General features: G+C 36.9%; 1 protein-coding gene across 3 annotated transcripts in view; it reads left to right on the forward strand.

Moving 5' to 3' along the window:
- Positions 1–7373, forward strand: part of SLC12A1 (solute carrier family 12 member 1) — an 82351-nt gene extending 74978 nt beyond the window's left edge. For all 3 annotated transcript variants that reach the window (XM_016163243.2, XM_016163242.2, XM_016163241.2), the window contains exons 25-27: positions 2737–2872; positions 4217–4284; positions 6096–7373. In XM_016163243.2, the coding sequence (XP_016018729.2) occupies positions 2737–2872; positions 4217–4284; positions 6096–6231 (340 nt within the window). In that variant the 3' untranslated portion in view covers positions 6232–7373. The remainder of the gene's footprint in view (positions 1–2736; positions 2873–4216; positions 4285–6095) is intronic.
- The last annotated feature ends 11610 nt before the right edge of the window (positions 7374–18983 follow it).

Here is an 18983-nt window from a genome sequence, read left to right on the forward strand (position 1 = left end):
ATGAACTGAATTAAAAGTCATAGGCCAAAAAGACAACAATCTTTATATAGAAATCAAAGAAAAACCAGAAGCAATTAGCTAGATAATTTAGTTTAAAGATGCTTCAATGGTCACAAAAACAACTAGTACATTAATTTGAGAGAATAAATTTTATATGAATAGGGGGACATTTTTATGCAATTAAAAACATTTGAAACTATGTTATTATGAGGAACAAGGATGGAGAAGACAGAGAAGCTAGAAGTTAATTCTTTTAATTTAATTAATTCTCATTTATATTAATTCTCATTTAATTGAATTAATTCTTATTTAATAGCATGTAATGCTTGGCCTATTCTAGAGTCAATAAAAATACTTATACAGAAAATCACATTTAGTAAGACTCAAAACAAAAATCTTGAGCTACCTTCAGATCACCTAGAGAGGATATGGAAAATGCCAGGTTAGGGATTAGGCTTGGGATGAAGAAATCAAAGATGAACATAGACAAGGGTCAGTAAGAGTTCAGAGAAAATAAACGGGTAAATAGAGCCCCATTATTTTCTGTATCATTTAACATGTTTCATTTGCAAGTAACAGAAAACTCATGGTGACTTAAATAATAGAAATTATTGGGAAATATAACTGAAAAATCCAACTGTATTTTGGCTTTCAGGCAAAGAGTGATCTAGAGGGTTAATTTTACCATCAAGGACTAATTATCTTCCATTCTCTCTACTATACCTTTCATTATAAAATCATCAAACTTGATTTTGCTTATAAAAATAGGATGACCGCCCATAGCAATGAGTACTACATATTTGCTCATTTATGTTCAGTAGGAACGTATTCCCTTTCCCACCCATGGAATTCAGGTCATGGGCTCCATTCAATTTACACCAGTTTACGCCACTGGGCCCCTCACCATGGTCAGTGAAATGCTAAGTCCTTATTGGTTAAGTTTGCCTGGGTTATGTACCCACCCCACCCAATCACTCTGGCAGGATAGAACTGTGCTGATTGACTGATGCTGGGAATGGAGTCCTGCCCGTGCAGGCTACAACGGGGAAGCACAGTATAAATGCCAGGGAGGCAACCAGCAACTTCTACTCCATCTTCTATTTCTTAGGAAACTACTTTTGAACTGGTCATTCTAATAAGCACCTGGGCAAAGATGCAAAGAAAACTCGTATCTTGATCAAAATTAGTATATATGGAGCTTAAACAGAGAGCCTCTTCATTGCTAACCTCAGTCCAGTGACTGAGCAATAAAAATGAATGCCTTGCTTTCACAGGACACTGCACACTTTTCATAGCACCATTTACCCAAATCATCATACTGGCCCTCATACCATTTCTCATGCCAGTTCTGAGCAGCCATTGTTACCCTCCTTTTAGAGGGAAGATTATCCAGGTCAAGGAGGAAAATGGAAGAGCTGGAGGAGAACTCACGTTCTCCTCGCCTAGGCCAGCAGCTTTGCACTGATTACTGTCAAAGGTCCCTGAAGGCACAGCACTGTTGGAACAAACAGCAAATAAAAATACTGTGTAGTTGAAAAAATAATAGGGCATATCAGTCTCATTCCTTCCCTGTTATTGTCTACCATTCTAAATAAGTCAAAGTGTCTGAAATCTACTGCATCAAGTATCTCTTCAATTCTTTAACAAAGGCACACAAGTATGGACATACTGCTCCTTTGTAATCTCTGCACTTTGATCTGCAAATCCTAAATCACCAACTGATGATATTGAACTCATGCCTTCATGTTTTAATGTCTTAGTCTAACAGCACGTGAATCTAATTACCATTTGTTCCAAAGTCACTAAATTATAAGGAATTTACATAACATAAAACCAAAAAAATATCGTTTATATTTGTGATCATCTTATAGTAGCAGAGCAAAGACAACTACTCTCATAAATTATAAGTTTTGTTTTCTGCTATTATTTTAAAATACGTATTCTATAAGATTCTTATGAAAGACAAGATGAGATTTTTCAGCAATTTTTTAGATGTTCCACAGTACTGACATACCATTCCTAGTTTTTTACTAAATAATTTCTTCTTAATTCCTCTTTTATGACCTCAGATTTTTAGACATTGAAATATTATTGATTTTTGTTCTTCTAACATTCACCTGAACAATAGTCATTTGAAAAGCTCAGGCCGCAACACCAAAAGGACAAAGCCTGAATAATTTGCAGCAAACATTCAAATTGTTCTATGGCCATTATACTATGGGGACCTTTGCTTTTCCCCATCCACCCACAGCCTCCTACCAAGAATAGGAATTGCTATGTAGACTGAAGATAAGGAAGGCAGCCCTAACCAACTTCCAAGAAGCCTAGTTTATCTTCTACTTTAATTCATTCATGTCTTCCATAGAATCTGTAAAATAAACTGATAGAAATTTATTTATGGGCTGTGTCTACATTACAATTGTCTTTGACTCTACTATGTAGAAAATGTATTTGCAGAATAATTACTATCTATATGTTTGTGTGTTTATATTGATGATCTATAATGCCTGGAAAGTTAACAATCCTCAATCATGTTAAGGCCTTTCCTTGTATAGGGAGGCAATACTATAGCCATGGTTTTACTCATGGTTTGTCCCCTGCAAAGATACTCTTGAAAGATTTTCATGACATTGAGGTCTGATTCTGCAGCCAGCAGAGCCAGTCAAATGTGAAGTATCTGTGAAATAATGAGTTAGTTTCCCACTGTGAAGCCTCCTTTATAAATTCCAATTTCAGCTGGAAAGTCTTTGAAGAGATGATAGAACCATATCGTCTTCATGAAAGCTGCAAAGATTTAACAACTGCTGAGAAATTAAAGAGAGAAACTCCCTGGAAAATTACAGATGCAGAACTGGAAGCGGTCAAGGAAAAGGTAAAGACTTGTCTTCCTTAATTTTTACATGGCTGTCTAACCAGCTGAAAAAAGAAAACACTGGTTGATTTAAAGATCAAGAAGTAATATATCTATTATAGAATTTCATTATTTAAGGTCCAGGGTTTCTGTATTTTCCAAGTGCTTTTCAATTGTATTACTGGATATGAGGATTTAGAAAACATTATTTTTTAAATATAAAATCGATTAAAAGAACAGGTTATTGATGCATCTTGTGAAGTCTCCTTTCAGATTTAATTTTATGGAACAGGAGACAGATCTATCAGTCTGAGACAATTTAAGTAAAGTCAATATCTATGCAAAGTAGATAAAGATAGATTGTCACAATTTGATGCAATAACAAAGATTTTTGACCTGAGAAAGATAGCTATGAAAAGCAACATAGGGATTTGAGAAAATGTGTAATTAGAATATAGATATGAAAGTTGGATCAATATAAAATAGTGAGCTTCTCTAGAGAACCCAATAAGATGGAGAGTTACCCCCATCTGGCCTGAGCTGAAGTTGTGATAATGAGAATGATGAACAGGGCAGGGACATAAGAATAAAGTAGAAGAAGTGACATCCGAATAGGTTTGGACTTTAAAAGAAAAGGACCACAAGAACCTCTAAACTACAGAACTTGAATAAACTACATTAGGAGCTGAAGTTGGAACAAATTAGAGCAAGAAATACTAAAAGATTTTGAAATTTAGTGGGAAAATTACTGAGCTAAGAATCATAAACTGTGTGGAATCAACTGCCCCGTTCTAACAAAGACTTTTCATATAATAGAGCAAGTCACAGATATGCAATACGATTATATTTCATTGAATTCCACTGGGAAACGAGTGAAATATATTTCTTTCTCAACACTGTAAAATAGTTAATGTAGTTATTTTTCCAAGTGAGTCTTTCAGTGACTCTTTAGTCCCCTATGCTGATAAAAAAAATTCAGAGCTAAAGTAAGGTAGACTGGGATATAACCTATATTCTTAGAATATCAAAATGGTATCAAGACTAGGTTAGTTTGTTTCAGTTGCAAACCTTTTCCCCAGAATAGGACATCCTCATCGTCTTTTTACTGTTATCCATGTTGTTTGCCTGTTTTCTCCCCTAGAATTTAATAAGCCACTATACACAATGACAACCTGGTCTTATACTTCACATTTCTAAAATTTCTTGTTTTTAAAACACCATGAATTTCCAAACCTGAATGAAATAATCATAGTATTTTTTAAAAATAAGATTTTTCTACTTGTCCATAATTTGAGGTAAGAAGATAAATTCTTATTTATAATTCTGGGAGAACTGCCCTCAACCAAATCTGAATGTCATCCACAGAGTTACCGCCAAGTTCGACTGAATGAACTCTTACAGGAGCACTCGCGAGCTGCTAATCTCATAGTTCTGTAAGTACACTGCCGACATTTAAGAACGTTACAGTGAAATCTCAATGGGTTAATTGATTTAAAAGTTCACGACTATTCATTCTGGTGGAAAGTTAAAAAATTTTTGGAATGTGTGGGATTTTAGACAATGAAGAAAAATAAATGCCACCCTGAGACCTTGAAACCTGGGGCCCATGAGCATTAGAAGTCCCCACTTACACTTTCCTTCAGATGTGCCCGACCCACAGGACCAGGCAGGGCAGTGCCCCCCTAGAACCTCAGCTGCCCCTCCAGACCCTGCTCCAGGAGCCTGACCCTGGCATTGCGTGCCCAACAGGCCCCAAGGCAATCTTGGAGTCTCACAGGCACCTTCCATGGGTAGGTGCTCTGAGGTGTGGAGTCCACAGCATGTTTACAAGGCTCCTTGCCATGTTGGCAGAGGCCAAGGTGAGAGGAAAAAGGCAGCAGGGCTTTTCCATTTTCACTCTTTGCTCTCCCACCCCCTAAAATGTTAGGGGCACACCTGCTGAAAATATTCTTTTCATGCAGGATGGGACAAATTTTTCCAATTTGGGGGGAGACCACGCCCTGCACCAAGATTAAGAGTGTTCTTTGGCAGAGAGTGTAGAAAGAATTCAACACACGCACCGAAGTTAGGGTCAAAGGGAAAGTTTATTAGAAAAGGAGCAACACTCCATAGACAAAGCATGGTCTCCTCGCAGAGGCAGAGAGTGAAAGTGCCAAAGAGAGGAGGACAGGAACAGAGACACAGAGTACCCAGAGGAAAGACAGTGAGAGGGACTGAGAGAAAGAGACTGGGAGTAAAGGCAGTGAGAGGGACCTCGAGTGTTCCGGGAATTGAGTTTATATGTCATTCTTTAGTTCCTGTGAGTTACAGTTTGAAGACTTTGTTTACCAGTTTCCTTTGATATGGACGTACAGTAAGGTAGGGGAAGGGGAAGAGTGTGTATGTAGTGTGAAAAGGTAAGAATATGTAGCATGAAAGGCTCACTGGAAGTTCCTAGCCTTTATTCCATAGGTTTCCTATGGTTTTAGCCATAGGGAATAAATGATTTTATTTTGTGTAGAATGCTGCTTAAAGACTCCGGGTGTTTTTTAGTTAGTTCGTTTGTTTGTTTTCCTGTTTCCCCTTTCACAGGTGTGGAAAATGGGTGGTTAGTAATCCCAGCAGAAATCTTCCTTTGTTCTGCAGGCGTCCTTCTGGCCTGGGAGCAGAGCGGATCAGCATATTGCAGTCTCTGAAAGTAGCTTGATTTAACATTTTAATTCTCTTGCTGCCTCCCTACAAAACTTTGTTTACCTAAAGATTGATAGCTAATTATGAAAATCTCCCACTATTTCACATTTATACCTTATGAACTGACTCATATGTACAAAGATAATGTCTTCAACCAAGGTCTAGACCGAAGGACTATTCATTGAAGATGTAGAATGATCTCCTGAATTAGGTGGTTCAAATAAATGGTTTCTGAGGTTGCTCCCAAATGTAAGAGCTTTAAACTATTGGGAAAAATTATTTCTGCCATAAAAAAGAAGTATTGGTTGATCACATTTTCTATTTAAAGAGGATTGAAAATTTATAGTTGTATTTTGTCTCTAGAATGCCCAAACCTATTTTTCTGGTTTATAGATATTTGTATTATCTGAGAAATATATCAGTGTAATATTACCTATATTCAAAATAATTTCTGTGCTTTCATATTTGGGGAAAGGAGTATAAAAGCTTCAGACCACTGCTTGTTAAATACCTCAGAGGTTACTGACCATCGTGATTGTCACTTTTGTCTTCTATGTTTCTTCCATCCTGTCAGGAGCCTTCCGGTGGCAAGAAAAGGATCTATATCAGATGGGTTGTACATGGCGTGGTTGGAAATCCTCACGAAAAACCTCCCTCCTGTCTTACTTGTTAGAGGAAATCACAAAAATGTCCTGACTTTCTACTCTTAAAAGATGAAGAATTCGAGAAACATTCCAGTACTTTGTATTGCAAATCTGACCTACGGTTGTGCAAACCTCTGGAGACTATCCTACTGGGATACTGTATCAACTTTGTCATTATTTTTTTTTTTAATCAGTTAATAGAAGCTGTTTTTTTCTATCAGCTTAATGGGTGTGTCAAAGCCAATGCCACCTGTAGGAAAACATCTTTGTCATTGCTGTTGATAAAACAAGAAAATTAGGCAGACCCATGCTGACTTATGCTCAAGAAAACTACCAACTTGATGGTAAGCTTCTCCAGGCAAACCTAATCTTTTGTTTGCTTCTAAGCCCCGGTAGGGGGCTCAGCCCCACAGCAGGTTCTCATTAAATGCTTATTGACAGGCTAGCAGAGTAACAGGGGTGGTTATCAAAGGAAAAGACCAACTGGGCAGAAAACCTGATTAAGCTCTCCCTTCTGAGAGGTTTATACCTACAAAGAAGATTTGAAAATCAATAACTGAAAACTTTAAGAAGAACTTGAGTCTATAAAATGTTTAAAGCAGTTACCTAAATAAGGTTATTTAATGTAACCCAGATTATATACTTAGTGTGATCTGAGCGATCATTGATAATATATGGCTTCAATTTGCTGCTGACTGAAAAGTATATTAGTTGGATTAGAAGGCAACATATATTCTAATTAAATGAAATATATTCCATTCTTAATACATTAACTTTTCTCCCTATTAAATATTTTGAAATTTCCATCGTAGTATTACTTTGCATATTTTTTCTAATTAACTGGTTAGCACAAATGAAATCTTTATAGATGTCTAGTAATTGAAAACCAACTACCACAAATTTTCAAGCCATCATAAAGAAATTTATTCTGAATCATACTTAGTTACTTACTTTATATAGCTACTGCATGAATTTAAAAAAAAAATTAAAATGTGAAATGAAGAAACTTACAAAATTTGAATTATATAAGTATTGATTTTTCATTTTTGTTAGCATTCCTATAATACTTAATCACACTGAAAAACCAACAAAATTTCATTTTCTGATGGACGACTTGATTTTTTATTTCCTGACATGTTTCAACTGTTTATTCTAATTGATATCATATAAGGAAAACAATGAACCTGAAATAAAAGCACTGAAATTCATTTGCTTTGGCCTGAGTCATGTTTTTATTTTCAGTCACAAAGATCACAGTGCAATCTTGTAGCAGATGTGAGCCTGAAAATTGCTATCAGTTGCCTCTTCTGAAGGTTGTCTAGAACTGGGATTTAAGATTAGGACTTCCAAGGCCAGACCCAGCTCAGAAGAATGAGAGGGAGGAAAAGGCAAACAGTTGGCAAAGCTCAAGTGGAGGGCTATCCCCATTCCAAATCTGAGAGCATCTGGCTTAATTCAACTATGAATTAGACCCTCTCTTGAGCCCTACATACCTGAAATCTAAATGTGTAGGCATGGTGACCAGGGGAAGGGCACCCAGTTTTATCTGGGCTGACTTCCTCTGAAACACTTGGGAGGGTCTCTGGGAAAGGCAAAGCATAATATGACCTTGGTAACAGGAAAGTCTAGCTCTCATTTCTTGAGAGGCTGTTGCAGTTTGGGTTCTCTGGGCAACAGCCTCAGAGAGTTTAGCAGGAGCATGTTTATTAAGGCGTGTCCTTGGGATCAACACCAGTGGAATGGTGGGGGAGGAAAAGGTGAGCTGTGATGCAGGCCCAAGGGCAGTCTCTGCAGACCGCATGAGATGCTCTGGGGAGGGAAGGTGCCTTCAGAGTAGACCCAAACAGGGCTGAGAGGGCCAGAACTTGATTCCCCCACATCGCTCAATCATTAGTTGTGAGCTGCCCAAGAGGTGGTGTGAACTTGGGTGACACAGCTCTCCACAGCTGCAGCATCCCTGAAGAGCCTGAGGGCTGAAGTCTTACAGCTGACTACACTCCCATCGGATGGGACAGTAAGTTCTTCATTAAACAAGTGATGTCCCTAGGTGGGACATCACCATGCCCATGACAGGGACCATATAAAGCAGTGGTAAACACACACAGACACAGCCACACACACTCTCAGATTGGCCTGAGTTTAAATCCTGATCTCACCATTTGTTAGTGGTTTGACCTTAAACTAGTTGTTTATTTTTCTGAGGGCTACTGGCAAGAGAATGACTAAAGTAATGTCCCTTGGTTTCCAGGTTAACAAAGGAGAAAGGACATGGAATGAGAGAAAAAGAATGGTTGTCAGTAAAAGGACTGCTGATTTTAAGGTCAAGAGCAGCCGTATGAGAGAAAAGGTTAGAGTAGCAGAAAATTGAAGGGATGGAAGCTGTGTTTAGATACCAGATTTTTGTAGCCTTCAGTGTCCTCCCCTTGCCCTTTGCTTCATCCAGCTCTAACCACCCATTGTCTCCATGTCTACACTCAGTTTTCTCAGCCAGAAGGAGAAAATTGCACAGTCAAGTGCATCGATGCTCAACTTTCTCTGTCCTCTCACCTTGTTTAAATTTCTCATTGGCTACCCTCATGCTTTCTTCACGATGACTTTTCAAAATCTTCACCACTTTTTCAGTTGATGACCCTGCCACTATCCCTGTGACATATCCATGTATATATAAACACAAAACTTTCTTACATAAATAAAACCATGCTGGAAGCATTGTTTTATAATTTTTCTTAATACTCAATTTAAGGAATCTTTCAATGAAAGCTTTAAAAAAAAATCGTAGATTCTCGGAGACTATCATAGGCCTGCTAAATTAGAATCTCTGGGAGAGGGACTGATAATCTCCAAGATTTTGAAACTACTGCTCTAGACCGTCTTTCCTTGTCCAGTGTCTTGACTGCCACCACATGCTGATATCTCCCAAATTTAAATTTTTAAGCCAGATCTCCCCTAAGCCTCAAATATCTATATTCAGTCACTAATTTTGGTGTTTTGCTTTGAGAGTCCTGCAGACATCCTAAATGCAGATGACTGTATTTTTGTTAACAACAACAACAACAACAACAACAACAAACCCCCGCAAACCATACAACTACAGCAAAGGCATCTAATTCTCCTCTATCCCCCCTGAAATGACCAAAGAAACAAAAATCAAAAAGACCTGCATCACAGTAGCAAACTAAGGAAGGATGCCATCCATATAAAACATTTTTTAAAAATACAGTTTACTTGGGAGAAACTGAAGAAAGCTATCGAGGGTCAGCTTGCAACCAATGTTCCTGAGGGAAAAAAGTATCACAGGAAATTATTGCAGGAGTCCCTGGCAGAATTCCACTAACTCCTCCCCTCAGTATGCAGCTGAAGGCAAGAAGCTAGAGGTAGGAGAGTGCAGCACTGGGTGGGGTCTCTTTTGCTGGACATTGAGAGTATTCACAAATGGCTACCCAGCAAGGTCAAACAGTATGCTTAGTGGGCACTCAAAGCAGACATGGGTGTTGCAGTGGTGAATTTCATGGATGACCTTGAAAGCACCAGAAAGATATCTGCCTGCCATAGAGGCTGAGCCAAAGAGAGAATCAACCCTTGGTAAACAACTTCTCCTAATATAAAGAAAAAAACTTGAAGAGATGAACAATCGTGTCCCTGGGTCTCACTGCTTCTAGGCTGCTGTGGTACTAAACTGGCATTTCAAGTTGATATTAACCAAGCTTCTAGCTAAGAGTAAATGAGACTGTAAAATTCCAGTTGGTATAGTAGAGGTCCCTGTGCCAATCACAGAAGACCAGCCACATTTGTTTGTTTTTAGTGTGGTGTACAAGACTTAGCACCTACAGGGTCCTTGCTGGCTAGATGTCACCACACAGGTCACTTAGAGCCAGTTCACACAGATATTTCTAATGCTTCCCTCTGCAGAGATTTAGAGGACACGCTGGCATAAGGATGAGATCTCTCTGGACTCCACAGGGGAAAAAAGAAGAAATTTCTCTTCAGGTGTAACTCACTTAAGTGCTAAGATGTCCCGGTTGCTGACAGATCATGGCATCCCCATCAGTTGCAGGAATAGCCAAGAAGTCAAACCTGTGCCCTAGGCCCCAGCATCTTACCCAGGCACTTCCTCAGGACCATCACTCTCCCTCGCCGTGCCAGTCCTGGTCTATAGGTGAAACCTCTCTACAGCAAGGGCGTGTCAGTCAATCCTATCTCTTTTAGAATTTAAGATGTTGAAAACAACAATCTCAGCCTTCTTTTTTGTGCAGAAAAAGTGTTTTCAAATAGAGCATGTAAGATTTCATCTCATCTGTGACATCATTCTTAATACACCATTATTTTAGGTCCCATTAAGGAAGAAAAATCTCTGCCATTTAAATTATGACATAATATTCTATCACTTAGGATTTTTGTTACATTAATTGAGATACCTTTTTAAGGCTTATAAAGGTATAGAATTTTAAATCAAATATGATTTTTGCTCATATAGAAAAGAGAAACAGAAGTAAAATTGATTCTACTTAGAGTCCTACTCGGAGTAGATGTCTCCAATTTTCCACACAACAGGATTTCACTGCCACCAAGAGTTCTAGTGATGCAGCATTCCTTACAAGGGAAAACCAACATACACTATTTTGTTATTGGCATTAATAATTTGGAAAATTATAGATTTGAGTATGATTTTTTAAAAATAGCTTAAATGTGTCTTCTAATGAAATTAAAAATGTATATAAATTCTGATACATAAAGGACATAAAAATAAGGAAAAAAAATCCAATAAAGTAAAAAAAGTTCTCATTAAAAAAGAGAGAAATTGTAAAATATGATAGAGTTATACAATAGAATAGAAAATCATACATACGAGAAATAAATGGAAAATATTAATGTGTTTATCTTAAAGAATATCAAATCTAATTTAAAAAATAAAATAAAACTCTTCTATCTGCTAGGATCATATTCTAAATTATATATAAAAAAAGACTAAAAATAAAAGAATAAACAAAAATATATGGAAACATTCAAACAAAAAGTATAGAGGTGGCAATATTCAAAATGTAAGACTAAAAGAATTATAAAGAACATGAGAGTATCATTTTATATTTATAAAATATGCATAGCCACAATATAGCTATAATAATAGTGGCACTTTATATAAACAAATAGCATGATATTGACATAAATGATACAAGAATTGTTGGAAACAAGGAATCACAGAAAGTCAATTTTCTTAGGAAACAGCTCACCTATATCACTACCTTTGACAGATCAAAAATAAGAGAATTCAAACTACATTAAAAAATGGATTTAATAGGTACAATAAATAATACTCCCCCACAGAGAATATACCATGTTTTAGGAATCTATGGTGTTTACAAAAAGATATTATATATTAGATAACTCAGTAAATTCCAAAATGTAGAAATGTTAAATACTATATTTTATCACAATGCAATAAAACTAGCATTACTTACAAATATGTAAACAGCAACATCAAAAACCTTACTCATTAAAAAAGAAAATCTTTCTAAATAACTCAGGTCAAAAAAGAAATAAATAATGCAATTTTAGACTCTAGCAAAAAAGACATTAAGAATTCCACATAACAAAATGCATTTTATGCTGATAAAGCAATACTCAGAGGTAGATTTAGACCTTAGGCAGATTTATAAATAAATAAGAAAAAATGAGAGCTAATATTCTATTTAAAAAGTTAGAAAGTTAGATACTGTGCAAAGTAAGTAACTAAAGGAAAGCATGAAGAAGAAATTAAGGAAGAAAAACAGGAAAGTAAAATCGAAAGCTGAGGTTCTAGAAGCACAGAGACAGAAGTTGAATCTCAGTTTCTCCTCTTACTATTGGAGGGATCATTCCTTAGCTTACTGAAGAATACATTTTCTCATCCATAGCATGAAGATTATTTTAAAAATCTACCTTTGAGGGCCATTGCAAGGAAATGAGATCATGTGCATTAACAGTCGAGCACAGTACCTGGCTGAGCTCTTTATGGCAAATACTTAGCTAAGTGTTAGACATTAGTACTTTCAGAAAAAATAAAAGCAGTATAGATGATAAACTCAAGTTTTGTTTGTTGCTATTGCTAAAAAAAGAAAAAAAAAAGTCAAAGGCTAAAATAAAAATAAACAAATTACCAAATGAACAAGAGACCATGGGAACAACTTTGGAGAGAAATGCCCTTTTAAACTCTAGACTGGTAAATTTTACAATTCCAATGAAACATATCAAGTTTTAGTAAAATATATTAATAAAATTAATACAAAAAATAAAATACCTGGTAGAATGTAAAACTTCAGAATAAAATACAAAGACTGTCAAAGAATTAGCTCCAGAAGGCTATCAACCAAAAGGATTTTTGGGGGGTAGCCTCTTTTAAACTTTTAAAGAAAAGATAATTACCATTGTATTTAAATTATTGTTAAACAGAGCAAAATAAAATACTTTCTCTTTTTCAAGTATTCCACGAAGTAGCATAAAGTCAATGCCAAAACATGACACACTACAAAAACTGAAAAGTACATATCACTTTTTTGCATGAATAATTATGGAAAAATCCAATATAAAGTACTAACAACTCAATTTTATCAATGTATTCAAACAATAATCCACCATAATCAGGAATACAGATATTCTAGGAATACAGATTCATTGTTAGGAAACCAGTTAACTTAATTAATCACATTAGTGAGGATTAGTTACCATTTATTTATTCATAATTATTTGAATATTTATATTTAACTGCATAAAATACCTCTAAAACAATGCACAAGAAATGGTAAGGGTCAACTCTGGAGAGGAAAATATGATTAATAAGGGACAAGTGGGAGAGAAAGATTTAATTTTTACCATATACCCATAGTAATTACTCCAAATATTTTAAAAATTAAATTTATAAGTAAATAAAATACTTGCCTGAGAGGCTGTGTGTAACTATTAATTTATGTTTGAAGTGACATATATTGTCAAATTCATATATAATAAACTTTAAAAAGTTTTATGAAGCACTAAAAAATGTAAGATATTATACCATCATTGTATTCTGTTGCACTTATTTATAAAATAAGTAAGCAACTAAAATATCACTTAAAAAAAAAGTTGACTTCCACCACATACCTACTGATAAATTTAGTTTTTTTGTTTTGATTTTTAAAAAATAAGAGATTTTTTTAAACTTATGATTCTCTCCTAAGTGAAAAAAGTAATAGTGAAGTGTTAGATTGGATCTACCCTCACAGCCCTGCATATTTCGTTTTCTGAAGCTCAGGCATAATGAGTATAATCTTAACAAGTTCCAATGCTTTATTTCTTGAGCTGAATAAAACTCAGAATTGATATTATCTATAGTAGGATGGGGTAATTATTATAACAATGTGATTAAGTTTGGGTGAACCCATGCTTTCACTGCAAGTGAAGCGTATTCTTTTGCTCTTTTAAACACAAAATCCAAATAGAAGGTCATATTTACTATTACTGCATAATAAATTACACAAACTTATCAGGCTAAAACAATATCTGTTTATTATCTCGTCATTTCCATGAGATGAGAGTACAGATGTAGCTAAACTGGGTTCCTTGCTCAGGGTTTTACAACATTGCAGGGGAGGGCTGTGGTCTCAGCTGAGGCTCAGGGTCCTCTTCCAAACTCACATGGTTTTGGCCAAATTAATGTGCTTTCTGCTCTAGAACTCATAGAATTTTGCTTCTTCAAGGCCAGCAAGAGAGAAAACCTCTTAACCTCTAGACTCTCTTTTAAGAGACTTTCCTGAGTAAGTCAGGCCCACCTGGTTCAATCTCCCTTTTGTTTCACTTACAGTCGACTGATTAGAGACTTTAATTACATATTCAAAATCCTTTCACTTTTGCCAAACATTTAAGGTAACCTACTTGTTGGAGTGGTATCCCATCATACTCACAGGCCCTGCCCAGCTTCAGGGGAGGAGATTCAAAGTGTATGAACATGACCAGGGCAGGAAACATGGGGACCATCTTAGAACTGTGCTTACCACAAAAGCCAGCTTACATTTCTGAAGGTAATATCTCAAATACTAAGATTCGAGCTGGAAATCAGATAATAAGTTAAAAATGGCCTGCAATGTATCCAAGTAAATATTCCACTATGCACAATTCATCATGCCCATTTTCCAGGAAATCTAGAACCATAAAAATACATTAAAACTAAATAAGACCTCAGAGGTCCTCTACTACTAACATAGAGTTCTCAGACAGAATATTCATTCACAATTCTGGTTACATGCTTTTCCAGTCTGTGTTTTCCAGTGGGTTAAATAAGCAGCAACTAGCAATAAGTGACAGCAGGGATGATGAGCAAAACATTAAAAACATTTTTTAAAAAGCAAATACAAGCCTCAAAAACTTATTAGCCTGAGGTCATAAGTAGGAGGCACAGACTCTACATACTTTCCTGGAGCCTGAGGACATCATCACTTTGTGAGAGGGCAGCCTAATGGCGGAAGAGTTCAATTTTGTACCATGCTCTCTGGTTAAGAAAGCAAGAATATGTGCAGTTCATTCTCAGAAAAATTCTTCTTCATGCGGTTGACATCAAAGGATGGATGGCTAAGCTTCAGTTATCTGGAAAATTAATTTACATGGAATGACTCTTCAGTGAAGCAGCGTGTATGGCGCTCTTGCATAAGACTTATAGAGTGTATTTTCAGGTTGGATAGTTTTAAGATGAAGAATGTGGAAGAACTCAGAGGTTGAAGCCAAGATCCAGGTAATGAATGTCATTGCTTCAGTGAAGGTGACAAGCAATGACATCTGGAGCAATACTTTCTTCCTCAGCCTGGAACATCTCTCAACAAAGGGTTGTTTGCAGCCAAAGTTAAGCAGTGGACTTTTTAGAGAAAGGCATGAGTAACTAACTACCCAGCTGCGGGACATGACTGCAGAGCCCTGGGGGCCAAAGCACAGGCCTGTTCTGATGCAGATCTTTCCCCACAGTTGGTGGCTTTCCTGAGCTCCCGAATGCAGTGCATCTCCTCTTTCATGCCTGAGAAATCAGGAAATAGATATTTCACATACAGACTTCTCAGTTATTATTTCAAAGCAATTATGTATTTGGATTTTCTAATTTTCCTGTTGTACCTCTCCCAACAAAGAAGTGGTAAAAATATTCTCAGGGAAGTTGAGAAGTTCAGAGAGGTAAGCAATATCAGGTCTTGAAAGATGTTAAACTACTCCAGCTCGTAATGCAACCAGCATATTGGAAAGATACAATCACCAGTTCTATGATTTCCTAATGCTCACAGGTACATTTGCAGAATGAATTGTACTTTTTAAAAAAGTATCACTTGTGCACTTTGGATTTTATGTCTCCAAAACTGTGCTCTTGATCTTCCTTTCCAAGAAAGCATTTTTATCACTCTTCTAAATCTCAATAAATGGCAACCCTATCCTTGCCATATATCTTGGAGTCATCCTTGACTTTTTCCCCTCACCTCACATCCAACTTACCAGCAAATTCTATTGGCTTGAGAATATATCCACAATCTAATCGCTTCTCACCATCGCCATTGCTACCTCCCTGATCTGTGTACCACCATCATTTCTCACCTGGATCACTGCATCAGGCATTGATTGATCTTTTCCTGTCTCATTTCAGCATAGCAGCGCAAGCAATCCTTTAAATGAATTAAAATCTATTTATGTAAAATAAAACAAATCCCTCCTCTTATCAAAATCTTCCAATGGCTTTCCATTTCACTTAATGGAAAACCCACTGTCCTTATAAAAACTTACAAGGCCCTCCTCCCTTACTTCTGGAACCTCGTCTCCTACAACTGTGTACTCCCCTCCTCCCTGCCACTCTCTTTAGACAACACCAGTCTTTTTGCAGGTGAGTTTGCACCTTGGGATGTTTGTTGTGCCCTCTGTGTGGAATGCCTTTCCCCCACATATCACTTCCTTCAAGTCCAGTTAAACACCTCCCTGCTGCTCCCACCTCATCCCCACACCTGTCAGACAGCATATTCTCAGGGAGGCCTTCTTTGGCCACTCTCTATAAATCACAAGCTTACATTCCACATCTCACTCTTCTACTTTGCTTTTTTCCTTAACACTCAGCACTATTTATTTTAATTATTTATTCTGTCTACTGTCAGACTAATTTTTGTCTGGTCTATTCCCTGCTATGTCCCCAAAGTCTAGACCAGTGCCTAGCACATGGTATGCATTCAACAAATATTTGTCAAAAAGATGAACTGAGGGAAATAGGAAGTATAAAGCCCAATCTCTTCTGGGGGCTGGTCTCTGACTATCTATGGCACTACACCCCACCAGTTCAGACTCACACCCCACACTAGGTATGCCTCACATTCCACACACACTTCTGTGTGTCTCTGAACATGTGGGTTCTCCTGCCTCGGATTTCTGACTCTCTTGTTTATCTTGCTGTTATTTTTATCCTCATATATTTCACTACCAATGAGATGATTACCAGACAGTTTCTCAAGAGTTTATTGGCTGTCTGGTATTGTTTCTTTTGTCAATTCAATAAAAATGTGCCAGGCTCTAAGAATGTAAAGATGCATTATTCTAAGCTCTTAAGATATAAGACAACCATGTTTATGGCCTAGATAGACAAGTAAACAGGTAAGCAAAATAATTATGGATTATGAAAAATACTGTGAAGGAAATAAAGAGGAAACTATGGCAGAATCATGGAAAGGGCAGTACTCAGATAGAGCATTCAGGGAGGAAATCTATGATAATATATTTGGTAAGAAGGTACTGACAATGAACTATTGAGCCCTATGCTCTTGGGAAACAGTGATGGTTAAAAAAAAATCTCCCCAAAGCTTTCTTTTTTTCCAATCTCTACCCTTTGTGTTCTAGAAAACAGCTAACTGTAATAAACCACCATTCTCTAGATGGCTTAAATAAAACTTTCTTTCCACTCTTTCTCATGACTCCCATAAGACTTGTAGAGGACTCCCATGTTTACCTATGGCAAGGCCAAAACTAGACCGTTCCTTTTTAGTCTGAATCTGCTGACAAGGTCAGACATAGACCCTCTAACTTTGCTCTTTGTCTCATAAATAATTAGCAAAGATTAGACTTGTTTTTCCCCTTCAAACTAGCTGGACCTAGAAATAAACATTTCCTTTTCCACTAAAACTTTTTTTGTTTGAAAAACAATCCCAACTGTTAATAACCTTACCCGTATCTTGCCTGCTCCTCCCTATAAAAATCTAAGGTAAAACCACCCTGCTAAGACACATTGTGTTTGGTTGAATAATGGCCCCTGAAAGATATCCATGTCCTAATCCTTGGAATCTATGAATGTTACCTTATATGGAAAGGGGCTTTCGAAGATGTAATTAAAGAGCTTGAGATGGATGGGGCTATTATCCTGCATTACCAGGGTAGATCCAAAATATAATTATAAGTAACTTGTAAGAAGTAAGTGGAAGGAGACTTGCCTATAGACGGAAGAGAAGGCAGCCATGGGATGGAAGCAGAGAGAAGCAGAGGCAGAGAGAAGGTGCTATACTATTGGTTCTCAATATGGAGGAAGGAACCATGAGCCAAGGAATTTGGCTCTAGATGTGAAAAAAAGCCAGGAAACAGACTTTTACCTAGACCCTCCTGAGGTAGCACAACTCTACTAATGCCTTAATTTTAGCCACTAAGATTCATTTTGGAATTCTGGCCTTATTATAAGAGAATAATTTTCTATTGTTTTAAACCACTTATTTTGTGGTAATTTGTTACAGCAACCATAGGAAACTAATACACACTCTAATCTTGAGATCTGGGATGCTTTCCCTATTGCAATAGCCTGAATAAAATCTATCTCCTTACTTACTTGGTTTTTGTCTTTGACATTGCTAACCATATGAAGAGCAGGGAGCAGAAGTGTCCAGGCAATGTGAGCAACAGATAAAAGAAACTCGGTGTGCCCTAGTACCTAGGGGATGCGTGTGACTCAAAGTGAAGTTAAATAAGAGCCTGATCATACAGATCCTTGGGCCATGGTAAGGAATTTGAATTTACTATATTTTTGATGGGAAACCTTTAAAAGCTTTTGATCCATAAAAAGCAGAAGTAGGAAGATCACTTAGTAGTCCTGGTAAGAGATGATGGTGGCCCCAGAAAGTGGGAATTTAGATATAAGACTAAATTAACTAGATTCTGTTTCTGTAAGGGTTGTAATATGAAATAGCACAGTCCAATTAGGATAATTTGAGGAAGGTTTACTAAAGAGGGTATTTATATAAAGTTATGGGCAAGATATGGGAAACCAAGACCACGAAAGAGAACACAGTACCGTCAAGCTTATATCAGTGGTAAACCTGAAGGGAAAGGTGGAGAAAGCAGTTTCTAGGGTCTGGAAGAAAGGGAAGCCTTGATAAGAATAGTGGTCTTCAGTAGAAGGACGTGGCCATCCAGAGGGACCTTGACTTTACCCTTCTCTCTACCTGACCTCCTGCTGGGGCTCTCTATTCTCAAACCCAAATGCAAACCAGAGGACAAGAATGCTGATTGAGGAAGTCCACACAATTCAGCATCTTGGACAGAAAGGGTAGACAGGGACAGGGAGTGGGTCTGGAGGGAAAAAAAAGAAAGCTATGTAGTAAAGACATTACAATTAATCCAATTTATTTGTTAATGTGGAGACTTGAATTTTCTACATTATTTCCTTAATGCTTAATTTCACTTAGCCTATGTCTATAGGCACAAAAACAATGGCTTTTCACTTTTCTGACTTTCCTTTTCTCCTAAAGGCAATCAGAAAAGACAGTGATAAAAACACTTACAAGGACTAATAATGCTATCTTCAAAGTTCAGTGAAA

Source organism: Rousettus aegyptiacus, unplaced genomic scaffold (genome assembly GCF_014176215.1).
Source record: "Rousettus aegyptiacus isolate mRouAeg1 unplaced genomic scaffold, mRouAeg1.p scaffold_m13_p_3, whole genome shotgun sequence".
Classification (NCBI taxonomy): domain Eukaryota; kingdom Metazoa; phylum Chordata; class Mammalia; order Chiroptera; family Pteropodidae; genus Rousettus; species Rousettus aegyptiacus.